Source organism: Diabrotica virgifera, chromosome 5, assembly GCF_917563875.1.
Source record: "Diabrotica virgifera virgifera chromosome 5, PGI_DIABVI_V3a".
NCBI lineage: Eukaryota > Metazoa > Arthropoda > Insecta > Coleoptera > Chrysomelidae > Diabrotica > Diabrotica virgifera.
The window spans coordinates 17,733,705-17,747,269 of NC_065447.1; the positions used below are offsets into that span (position 1 = coordinate 17,733,705).

General features: G+C 32.6%; 1 protein-coding gene across 1 annotated transcript in view; it reads right to left on the reverse strand.

The window, feature by feature from the left end:
* Window positions 1–4,352: 4,352 nt before the first annotated feature.
* LOC114332448 (proteasome adapter and scaffold protein ECM29) overlaps window positions 4,353–13,565 on the reverse strand; it is a 69,229-nt gene continuing 60,016 nt past the window's right edge. The window contains exons 23-24 of the mRNA XM_050652321.1: window positions 9,831–9,994; window positions 4,353–5,128 (exon numbers count right to left, since the gene is read on the reverse strand). Of these exons, the coding sequence (XP_050508278.1) occupies window positions 4,402–5,128; window positions 9,831–9,994 (891 nt within the window). The 3' untranslated portion in view covers window positions 4,353–4,401. The remainder of the gene's footprint in view (window positions 5,129–9,830; window positions 9,995–13,565) is intronic.

Consider the following 13,565-nt stretch of genomic DNA (forward strand, 5'->3'; position numbering starts at 1 on the left):
AATGAATATAATATACCATGAGTATTTTTAGGTATAATTTTATTTTTAACTACATTACATTCAGGTAAAGGTCCACAACCAAACAACGTGAAACGGGAATCCGGAAACGGTCATTCATTGTCATTCTGACCCTTGCATTTTGCATTGCATATTATACCTGCACAGCGGAAGGGGGTAGGTAACAGATAACAAGGGCAAAAATATGAAAATAGTTTCCAGTACAGTTAGTTAGGCATTTGTGTCTACGCTGTTAGGACGAAGCGAAGACGAAGTATTTCTAGCTACAAGGATTAAAACATTTTTAAGAAAATACATAAATAACTTTTTTATTTTGTTTGCCGACAACTTGAAGATAATAAATTCATATTGGTACCTACTTCAATATTTCCTAAATACCTAGTAAGTAAAAGTATGTATATAGATACCTATACATTTTAGTAATTTACATACATATTATATTATATATTTGGCTATTATATAATATATAAGCAGCATTTTTATTTTGATGTGCACATAATAATAACTAAATATATTACTTTTATTTTATATATACCTACTTACCCATATAATATTTATTTATTATACATAGGTACCTATATTTTATATTTTATACTTACTTTTTACGTAATATTGTAGAATGTAATAACTACATTCTCATATGCAATTAGAATATGTAAATATGTTAGTAGAACCTAGGATGAGATTGGGTGATATTGAAAACATACTTCTGAGAAATATATAGCACATCCTTGGAATATTCTTTCCATATACTAAAAATATGTGCGATAGTACATTCTAAGTATATAACTAGAAGGTATATAGCACTTCCTTGGAATATTCTTCCCATATACTAAAAATATGTGCGATAGTACATTCTAAGTATATAAATAGAAAGTTTATAGCACCTCCTTAGAACCTTCTAAAAAGTATGTTCTTGGTATATACTAAAAAGAAGTGCGGTAGTACATTCTAAGTATATACATAGAACGTTTAAGTACTGTAATGTAGTATATACTTAGTATCTTCTCTGCACATTCGCAATGGTAATTACGCATATTCTCAGTATATACTTTTCTGAAAAGTATGTTCTATGAATCTACTAAGAACATGAAATTGTTATGTGGGGTCTGACCTTCTGCCATCGAGGCCAGAGGAAAATGCCCGATGATAGAAGGTCCAATCACTGTGTGATAGGTGTATTAAGATATTTTATATTAAATGATTATAAACTTCTTGTGTTCTAGTTTAATCCACATATACAACTATTGCCATAACTAATGCTTCGATTCTTTGTGCTTTGTTGATGGGGCGATTATGTATTTGTTTCATACTATAAGCTAGTACTTAAACTAGAAATAACTTAAATTTTATCCAAGCCAACGTGATTTTTAAAAACTAGACCTTTTGTCATACTTCATTTTAGTTCTAATTATTTAGGTGACTAATATGGGAATTTATTTCCAACGATTCCTTTTTTGGATGTCCTCTTCTTTTTTTTTCATTTCTCTATCCGTCAATATTGTTTTAACTTTTTAGTTCTCTGGCATTCGTATAAATGTAACATAATGTGACCAAACCACCTATCTCTTTGGGAGTTTGGGCGCATTTTTTTGCCGTTATTATTTGTTTTCCATATATCCCCATTAATTCTTTATTTGTTCGTCTTCTACAAAGATTTTATGTCGCTTGTATCCCTCTTAAGATTATCCCCCAAATTTTCCTTTTTTTTTCCAGATCTCACTTTCTTTTTTCCTGTTAGTTCATAAAATTTAACTAGCATACACCGTTGGTCTGAGTACTGTTTCGTAACTTCTTCAGTTGTAACTCCAATAAATTTTAAATCATAATCTAGTTTGCCTTGATCTCACCTACCGATCTTCCTCTGACTCATTGTCCCATCGACTGTTGCACCTTTATATTGTCTCTTTACATGCTTTACCAATCTAAGACGTGCTTTATGATGATTACCTTGATTAATTTTAGAAAGTCAGGTTCCCCGAAACTTCTATAAATTCAAAATTACAACGCCTGGGCCTCAAACCTTCCTCTTTTATTCCTCCATATTCTTCTTAGGACTTTCCGCCCAAAACGTTTAATTTTTTGGCGATTCTATGTAAGTGAGCACGTTTCCTACAATGCTAACACTAGTTAGCACTGCTCTTATTAGTGCTTTATAGGCGTCACTGTAATTTTTTCGGGGAGTCTTGAGGTCATCCGTCTTCTTAAACCATAGTAACACTTATTGACAATCATTATTCTTATTTGAATTTTTCCCATATTTCGCCTATTCTGTGAATTATCATAAATAAATCATCCTTTTGTATTCCACAACAGCAATAATTATCTACAAGTACCTGCCTATTACTACCTTTCACAGTCGCTGCCGTGAAGAGAGGCAACGTTGTCAAGAAAATTCTCATTTAGTTTCCATGGCCCTATCCTCCGTACACTGAATCGCATGTCTGACTGTTTGACCTATACAACATATTATTATGCTCTGATGTTTAATTATATTATGCTCTAGATTAATTAATTAATTATGTTAATTGCTACTCATGAAAACAAAACCAAATTTAATAAAACTTTCCAATAAAAAAATATTCTCCGGGCTAATTGATTTTAATGTATTACCTTTCGTTTGTGGCTTCTAGTATTTCTCGTTGCTTACTTTATCCAGGACAATATACTCAAAATTATATAAATTGTATAACTATTATTTATTTATATACTATACCACAAATATAAGATTCAAAATGTATGCTGAACTTTATTCTGTTGTAAAAATTTCTTATCTAATAAGAAAAACTTTAATTCTACTATCTCCTTTTTTAAACCAAAATTCATTCAAATGATTCGGTAGACTGTTCTTATTATTATATAAAAAAAAACAAATTTAATTTTCACTTTTTAAATAGATTACTTATATCTTCTATGAATTTATGAATGAATAAATTATGCTGTAAAACTGGTAAGTTGACAAAAAACAAATATGGTATGTAATATAAAACAACTCTCTCTTTTCACAAATAATCTGACTAACCTTTTTTATCTTCTTTGCTTCTTCTCATGGATTGTGTTGTCCTCGGTTCTCCCACAACGTGCTCCTCTGATGCTGTGACTGTCCTCCTTCAAACTGTTTCACAAACAAAAAACAGCACTCGCTCGAATTCTCTCCTGAATTAAATCTGACTCTGATACAAACAATATCAATCTTTATAATTCCAAGATTTCTTCTCTCAGCTCGATATCTCGTGCAAGTTGATATAAACCGGCTACTCGTTCCAGACAGAAACTGGAATCTATTCGGACACAAAGAGTTTGTACTTCTAGACTTGATCACGATTTCGTCTTAAACACGAATCTGCTTCAACGTCCACCAAATTAACCACTTTACACAAAAATACTACTTTCGAACTGGACTGGTTGCTTCCGATCTTAATTACACAGTGCATTATTTTCCCCTCATCAATCTGAAACTCAACCACTCTATTCTCCCTCCATCGGTTTCGTCGCCAGTCACAAGCATTCTCAACACATCATATCCCTACTTTCATTCTTAAGAGCAAAAATAGTATTGTAGACAAAATTTCTGTCTCGTCAATTTCCAGGAGATATTAAAATTTACTTACAATCTAGAAAAACCATCTTTCCTAACTAAACAAAATTATTTACGATCGTTTCTTTCTAGGAAACCATTTAGAAACATGGTCTATTGTTCACTCCAACGTGGCACAATTAACTTTCTAAAACGACCGTAATCTAGTTCATTGTTTCGAAATGTATTAATCCGTTCGTAGAAACTTTACCACTAAACTTTTACTATTCAACGAAACACTGCTTACGGCTAAATTATTTTATTTACAAATGTTGGTCATATACAGGAAAAATTTACGATCTCGTGGTCTTTGACATAAAATTAATTCTCTAAATTCTCCCCATAAAAATTATATAACAATATATTTGGTATTTTTTCATTTTCAGTACAGACGCTCTTAACTACCGGAATGCTTCGGTCAGAGACTCTATGAAGCTATGATGTCGATGTCATCTTCAACAACTTGTACAGATTTGTAGAAGATAGTGCCATTCGTTTTACGTCTCTTGGACTCTTTTATTCTCTTTAAAATCGTGTTTTAAAGAAATAATATCAACAGATACGTAAAAATTAGATTATAAAAGACTTATTTCCATTTATTTTGAAATTCTTGTGCTGGAGTGACTAATCATCCGAAAGAAAGCAGGTTTATTCCAAGGTCTACTTTAATGGTTTTTTTTTTCGGTGGCTCGTTAGTTGTGAATATGTTATTTGCATATATTTAGGAGCTATATGTAAACCAATAAAAAAATACAAATTTACATTAACCGTTTATTAAGTAATACTTAAATAATAAATTAATAAAATTAACTAAACATTTTTTTAATATCGGTGACTCGCGACTTAACCTCAGGCGTATTATCATTGGCAATTTCAGGCAAAAGTTCCATAAACACTTTACTTAAATTGTCAAATTCCTGCTGCCTATTTTTCTCTTTCAATTTGGTGCCTAAACAGAAAACAACATTTAAAGCTTCTTTTCTTAGCCTAGTGTGTTTTCCAACGCTTAAAGCACACTGAACAGATTTTAACACATCTTTAATGATCGTGTCTAAGCTTCCCTTTTCTGCATCAGTCAAGTTATCTTCGGATAAGAGCAATAGTTTATCCACATATGCATAGAGTGCGCCTACAATACTAACTTGAACGGATCTTGTGTTTGTTGGCAGACATTGTACAGTGTGTTGCGCTATAAGCTCTCTATACTTCTCTTGAGTAAATTTACTATTCGAGGGCCAAGCTTTACCTAACGTATCATACGCGGTTTCCTTCAACTTGATTTTATTTGCTCTATTTTTATTCGTTTCTTCGCTAGATACATCGTCACTTTCATCTTTACTATTCTGATCTGTCAAAATTGTTTGTATGATGGTGTACACATCTTCAAATTTATCAATTTGTAGAGACGATATTATTTCCCCCAGTGATTGTAAGGCTACGATTTTGTAGGTTATTTCTTCCTTTTTGCTTTCCTTCAGAACTGCTTCTACTATGTTCGATGTGTTGATGTCAGTGTCAGCCTTGATTGCGTCTCTAAAAATTAAAAAAATCACACATTAAATGGTTTTCTGGTAAAAATTAACGATAGTTGAAAGACTGATAAGTTTGTACACACTTGAATGAATAAGGGAAAATGAAAATGTAGTATGTCAAAGTGTGTAAATAATTTATTTCCTTAGCTGAGCGCTTTCGACATAAACGTCATCATCGGAGCTAATGGTCAAATACTAAAAAAGTACCGCTGCATAGAGGTGTAAACAAGTGCATCTTAGGAATGTAAATTTGATTTTTAAATTGTGAATGCTAACTTAGTCCTCCGTACAATAGCAAACAGCAAAAAAAACAGAAAGAAACGGCCACATACACGTTGCACAAAAACATATAAACTTTTTTCATGGTACGGGTGTCGATATCACCCGTCCATCCTTGGCCTAGTCAGTCAGCTGTTGTTACTAGGCCAAGGATGGACGGGTGATATCGACACCCGTACCATGAAAAAAGTTTATATGTTTTTGTGCAACGTGTATGTGGCCGTTTCTTTCTGTTTTTTTTTTTTGCTGTTTGCTGTTGTACGGAGGACTAAGTTAGCATTCACAATTTAAAAATCAAATTTACATTCCTAAGATGCACTTGTTTACACCTCTATGTAGCGGTACTTTTTTAGTATTTGACCATTAGCTCCGATGATGACGTTTATGTCGAAAGCGCTCAGCTAAGGAAATAAATTATTTACACACTTTGACATACTACATTTTCATTTTCCCTTAAAAATTAACGAGAAACAAATAAAAATTACAACCATCGGACGATTAACACAAGAAATTATGTGAAAAATCATATCAGTAGACTCTCTCTATAACGAACACGGGTATTACGAGGTTTCGCTTATAACCAGGTACACTAGATGTCCCATGAAATTCCAATTGAACTGTAACACCTCTATAACGAGGCATATTTGGTTATAACGAGGAAAAATGAAATCGAAGAATATGTTTCTTTAGCTATTTTAGCGCAGTAATGGCTATAAATAAATACACCAGCTGCCTGTATACAGAAATTCCCGACATATGTGTGATTATCGAGGCCAGTGCTGTAATAAAATCCACCGCCTATCATAAACTTCTTCCTGTTCTGTTTATCTATCGACCGATATTGAATATTGTAGGAAATTTACGATTTATGATGGCGAAGCCCTATTGTTGAGGAAGCAATATTTAGCATCTTATATTGCTCCAAATGGCTTCACTATAGGAAGTTATTGTTTTAGAAAACTATAGATTCATAAGTATGCACAACATTATTGTTGTCTGATATAACGAGATCAACTTATAACGAGGTGATTAGTCCGCCATTTCAGTTCTCGTTATAGAGGGAGTCTACTGTAAAAACAGGAGAATACCAAGTTTTTCAAGTAGTGGTATTAGTTAATTTTGGTTCCACTTTGTATGATCATCATTCTCCTTCTTCAGGTGCCATATCAGAATTATCCGACGTTGGCGATCATCACTGCGAAGGCTTCTCGATCTTCTGGAATACGGAATATAATTGTCCGCCATTTGATATCTGAGTCCATTCGCGAATGTTTTTTAATCAAGAAACTTGTTTTCTTCCTACACCTCTACGGCCTTCTATGTTGCCTCTCATCATCATTATCAAGACCTTTTATTCCTGCTGGAATGTTTGCCGCTCTTATAGGGCTTTTCATCGATTGTCATTTGTTTCGAGCTTTTGTCATGTCATGTCACATAATATTAGTATATCTACGTCATACGTCTTTGGTTTGTATCATTGGTATATGAATAACGTATGACGTAGATATATTAACCCACTAGCAACCACGGATACCATATGGTATCAAAATCCCTCTCAATATTATTGAGGCTCCACTGGAATTGTTTTAGTGGGAATTCGAATATTTTAAGTTTCAAGGTTAGCAGACATGACAGACTTTCATTCTATCTCATTTGTAAGCCGATTGCTGTATATTTTATTGGAGTGCAATTTTTTTTCCTGAATAGTTTTTATTTTCAGTCGAAATTGTGGATGTTCGACGGCGCAAGTATATTTTCGCAGTAGTATTGCATATTTTAGTAGAAGTTTGATATAAACGCTATTGTAAATAGATGAAATATTTGTTTTGAGCATAAATATTTTGAATCAATTTTAATTTGCTTTTGATATGAAGCCCTAAATTAGCGTGATACCATATGGTATCCGTGGGCGTTTAGGAGAAATTGTTTGCCAAAGCGTCAACACCATTGATTCTTATGTTACAAGAACTAAAAGAACCGAATTTACCATTTCTTACATACAAATAACTCGTTTGCCGGCGTAAGCTTGTTTTCCTTCCTTCGTAATCTAGGATTTGGAGCGGTAGGCACGACATGAGAAAATCGTATATCCCGATCATGCAATTTGACTAGCAAAAATTTGTTTAAAAAAAGGATCGAGGGAAGTATGAACAAGTGATTGAAAAAAATAATAGTATTCTACAAGTTCGTTGGATGGCCAATTGGCCAACTCAGTAGTGACAATGTGTTCTACACATCCTGTGTCCAACCATTACGACAGGTTCGGAGATATTCTCAGAACGAAAAAAGAAACATATTGCTGCCTCGTCCTCAATGAATTGAAGCCTATAATAAAAAGATAGGGGAACTGATCTTATGGACCAAGGAGTAGCTTCTTACCGAATTATATATGACTAATAGACGTAGCTATTGGGACCATGCAAATTCGGAAAAGCGACACCTGGTTTCTACGCTCTGCACTTTTATTCGCACTTTTAATTATATTGGCCAATCATATGGTCCTGGTTACTGGATAATTGTTAAGGCCATAGTCCAAAAAAAATAATAAGAAGAAAAAATAAGATTTAGGTTATGTTATTAAAACGTAAATAATTGTATGTAGTAAATAAAATTAGTTATTAAAATGCAGTACTGCAAGCAAAATACAATTAATTAAATTTACGTTTATATAATAATTGCATATCATATCAATATTGTGGAGCAATATATAATTTTTCTTCTTAAGTGACAATAGGTATGAAATGTAGGTGAATTTGACAATTTCAATTGACAATATGAATTATTTAAGAAAGTTGCAATTTTTCTCCGCTATTCGCGCACAATCGTTTCGCGTATCCCTTCCAAGTACTTGCACACCGCGAATACAGAACGCATGGTATTTATACAGAAAAAAATCGTAATACATCAAATCTAGATTTTCGACGGGAAACCGTTCAAGTTTATCTGAACAAGTATGGTACCGCTCCAAAAAGGGATAGAAGAACTGCTCTTAACAAAAATATTTTTCCAGATGCACGGTTTGATGCTATAGATCATTTCATATAAGATTTTCTTGAAGACGATATGCAGTTACAGATTGTAAATCTTTTGGCCGAACAATGTGCCAAAATTGTAACGTGGGATTATGTTTAATTGTTTTGCAGCATTTCATACAAAATGAATAATAGAACATGTTGTAATTTTTATTTACCAACACGTAATTTTGGTTTTAATTTTTGCAATAAAATAAACTTCAACGCCCACTGATACCATATGGTATCAGCATTTTTTTAACCCCTGTACATAAATTTTAGAAAAAAAATTATTTTTAGTCAGTTTTAACCAACATCTTTAAGATATATAAGAATTACCCAAAAATTCAAAAAAAAATTAATTTGGGCGTTAATGGGTTAATATTATGTGACACATGACAGAAACTCGAAACAAATGACTGTGAATGAAAAGCCCTATTTAGAGCTCATTGATATTTTCATCATTTCCTCCATTTTTACTCAACGATAGAAACACTACAGTCAGCTTGTCGAAAGGTTTGTTTCTTTTTGAGTTCTTACCTTGTAAATTTAATTTCAACTTTATTTTCAATTTTAGGCTACTGTGGATTTCTCTCACAATCAGGCAACGTCGCCGTTATGCTGCTAGGTTTCGTAACCTTACCGCTACTTATCTGTCAATTGTCAAGTTGAAATGTTCACTGTATTCGCGGTGTGCAAGTACTTGGAAGGGAAACGAGAAGCGACCGTGAGCGAGTCGCGGAGAAATATTGCAACTATCTTAAATAATTCATATTGTCAATTGAAATTGTCAAATTTACGTATATTTCATACCTTCTGTCATTGAAGCAGAAAAATTATACATTGCTCCACAATATCGATATGATATGCAATTATTATATAAAGGTAAATTTAATTAATTGTATTTTGCTTGCAGTACTGCATTTTAATAACTAATTTTATTTACTACATACAATTGTTTACGTTTTAATAACATAACCTGAATCTTATTTTTTCATATTATTTTTTTGGACTATGGTCTTGACAATTATCCAGTAACCAGGAATAATATAATTGGCCAATATAATTAAAAGTGCGAATAAAAGTACAGAGCGTAGAAATAGAGGTCGCTTTGCCGAACTTGCACGGACCCAATACCGTTGTTTACACTATTTATGTATGTATGTTGGTTTATAGTTTTTGAGTTTTGCTCGTGATTTTCTGTTCTTTTTCTCGTTTTTTCTTCTGGTCTCTGTATATATTTTCTGATTTTTAACAACTATTTTTCGACTTTTTATTGGAGCGAAATAATTTTCAAGTGCTACTACTCACAAAAACTGTTTCCCAGTCCACTTTGCATCATATTTTCACTATTTTCTTTCTTACTTGTATTAAGGCTGTTCTGAAAAGTAATAATTATACTCATATACTCACTGGCAACTGCTACAGATACTAGCCAACGCTTTTAAAAGTTTGTCCTTTCCATTCCAAGTTCTCCCAGATAAACCAGCCAGTAGGATCTCTATTAAAGAGTTTCTATGTTTGGCATCCATCGAACTTCCTAGTTTGTTGGCAACTGTAGACACAGCGTTGGCAGCCTAAAATACCAAAATATACTTTACATACATGAAAAATTCATTTTTAATTTTTTTAATACATCTTGTTTAGTTTTGTTCTGAAGTTATTTCCTTATGGCTTTTTTATAATCAACTATTTTCAATGGGAAATAAGCCACAATTTTACCAAAAAAATGATTTTATTAACGTTTCGACGCCCAAGTCGGGTGTCGTTGTCAAAATACAAAATAATACTAAATTAAACAAAAATGTTGTTGCTTAGTAAAAAAAATCTTCTAATAATTTATTTAATCTGACTCATTTATATCGGCAATTCAGAATGTGCGATTAAGAAGCTCGCTGTAGCGAACTCGGCTGGTTCAGTGTTCGGTTTTCGCACACAAGTTTTGGGAATTCTTCTTTTTCGAAGGACCAGCTGCTGGAAATGCAGCACCTATAAGGATTACTCTTTACAAGGGATAGGGAATGATTGGTAGGTAATAACACACAATGTTGTTTACAGAACAATAAAAAATATGTATATTGACGAGTTAAATGAATAGAAGGATACGTGAGAGATAGAAGATATTATATGTTTAAATTATAAGTTTAATTGTATGTGTAAATTATAAGTTTTATTGTGAGACAGCTTATACCGCGTAGAGTTTAACTTGTTGGAACAGCAAATCGTTTAGGTGCAATGACAACACCGCGACTTTGATGATGGGTGATTAAATAAGATGTACATTATCTTTTTTCTACTTACAGTTAATAAAGCTATGACACTAATTATTTGGTTAGATTTGTTGAGAAACAGACGAAAACTACCGCTCTTAAAATGCGGTGTGCTCTTGGCAAAGGTTGGTAACAGACTCTCTTAGTTTGTAGTTGGGTAGCTTCTAGCTTTGTTCTTTGGCGGGAAAGATAGTTGGCTGGTATATGGGTAACAAACTAGTTTTGAAGGGACAGGTACAAGGTTCTAATGTGTTGAAATATTGAAAATATTTGTTCACTGTAGGAATTTATGGGAAATTTATACAAAGAATATTATTCAATATTTACTATGGAATCTCTAACAAGACAATTTTACTGCCACCGTCGCATTTGGTTGTCTTTTTAAAGACAGATCACATGCTATGATTTTTTGTGGCGGATATTCTTGAGTTGGGTTGATTTCATGTAATCAAATGAACTACACTCAGGTGCAAAAAAATCGATCCACTAAAAATTTGGTCATTTTTGAAGTTTCGAATTTCCTAAACCTGTTGTTGGATTTGAGTGATTTTTTTACCACGTTATAGCCTTATTCATTGACAATATCGCTGTAATAATATTGTTGCTAAACAGTCAAACTGTTATTGTATACCGGGTGTACGAATCAAACTGTGCCTTTTTCTCAAAGTTCGCATCACCCTGTGAACTATTCTAGCATTTATAAAATACTGAAATTAAAACCTAACTATAGCCCCAGGTTTTCTTAACATTTTGTCTTTCGATTCATTCGCTTATATTGGATAATGAATCAGTTAGGTACTTTAACAACTGGCCATGTTCGTCATCAGTACAGGGTGTTTCTAAATAAGTGTGACAAACTTTAGAGGGTAATTTTACATGAGAAAATAATCACAATTTGCTTTATAATCATAATGTCCGCAAACGCTTCGTTTCCGAGATACGGGATGTTCAATATTTTTTTACAAACTGACGATTTATTTATTCCTTTAAAACCAGTTGAGATATACAAATCAAATTTGGTGGGTTTTAAGACGTAGTTATTGCACATTTTTTGACATACAATTAAGAATTTTATATTCACCATTGGCGCGCAAACGGGTATTATGACCCATAATATTACCCGTACGCACGCCAATGGTGAATATAAAATTCTTAATTGTATGTCAAAAAATGTGCAATAACTACGTCTTAAAACCCACCAAATTTGATTTGCATATCTCAACTGGTTTTAAAGCAATAAATAAATTGTCAGTTTGTAAAAAAATATTGAACATCCCGTATCTCGGAAACGAAGCGTTTGTGGACATGTGATTAGTAAGCAAACTGTCATTATTTTCATGTGTAAAATTACCCCTTAAAGTTTGCCGCACTTATTTCAAAAAAACCCTGTACTGATGACGAACATGGCCAGTTGTTAAAGTACCTAACTTTTTTATTATCCAACATAAGCGAATGAATCGAAAGACAAAATGTTAAGAAAACCTGAGGCTATAGTTAGGTTTTAATTTCAGTATTTTATAAGTGCTAGAATAGCCCAAAAGGTGATGCGAACTTTGAGAAAAAAACACAGTTTGATTCGTACACTCAGTATACAATGACAGTTTGACTGTCTAGCAACAATATTATTACAGCGATATTGTCAATGAATAAGGCTATAACGTGGTAAAAAATCACCTAAATCGAACAACAGGTTTAGGAATTTCGAAACTTCAAAAATGACCAAATTTTTAGTGGATCGATTTTTTTGCACCTGAGTGTATCTTTTAGTAAAGTCGTCCCAGGAGCGCAAACTCATCAATATTGGCAATATCATTTTAAAGTCTTCTACTTTAAAATGTATAATACATGTCTGAATTGCCGATATAAATGAGTCAGATTAAATAAATTATTAGAAGAATTTTTTTACTAAGCAACAACATTTTTGTTTAATTTAGTATTATTTTGTATTTTGACAACGACACCCGACTTGGGTGTCGAAACGTTAATAAAATCATTTTTTTGGTAAAATTGTGGCTTATTTCCCATTGAAAATGGTTGATCTTGTTTAGTTGTACTGTTTTAGTACAGCAGATAAATCTGCTATATCAACGTTATCTAAAGCTACTGACCATAAGTAATCATAAACCATTACTTGTCTGTGAAATTTTCGTGATGTTGCAATGTTTATAAGTGTATAAAACATTGACCATCAGGTGTAAGGCATTCGTATTTGTTATTAGATGTGAATATGTCGAAATAGTGTTAGGTAGATCAGTACTGTTATTCGTTGATAGTTGTGGTTCGAAACCGTCTTATAATGTAAATATAAAGTTCTTAAACAGAAGACGTTGACTATGAATTTATTTAACTAAACACCAAAAGACAGTTTAAATACCAACATCTGCCATTATTTACCACAAAGTGATAAATATAAGTGGAAAGCTTACCACAAATCTAGGTACATCTAAAATAAACATTTTTCCTCAAAACTAGTCAAAATTAATCTTTTTATATTAACTAATATATTTAATGGTAATAAACTACAATTTTAAATAAAAAATAGAGTATGTTTGACATTTCTATGACTAAGACTATTTAACCATCACATCAACAATATTACTCAAAGATCCATGAAAATGCTTGGCTTTGTTAAAAGGACAACTCGTGATTTCACGAACGTGTTCACTATTAAAATGCTCTATTGTTCTTTAGTCAGGACGCACTTTGACTACTGTTCTCCAGTTTGGTCCCCACATTATTTACACCTCAAGAACAAACTTGATAGTGTTCAACATAATTTTCTTAGATATATTGGGTTCAAAAAACACATCAATTATAATTATACAGATATGGAACGATTTTTGAATATCTCTTCTCTGGATGTCCGTAGGAAGCGTAA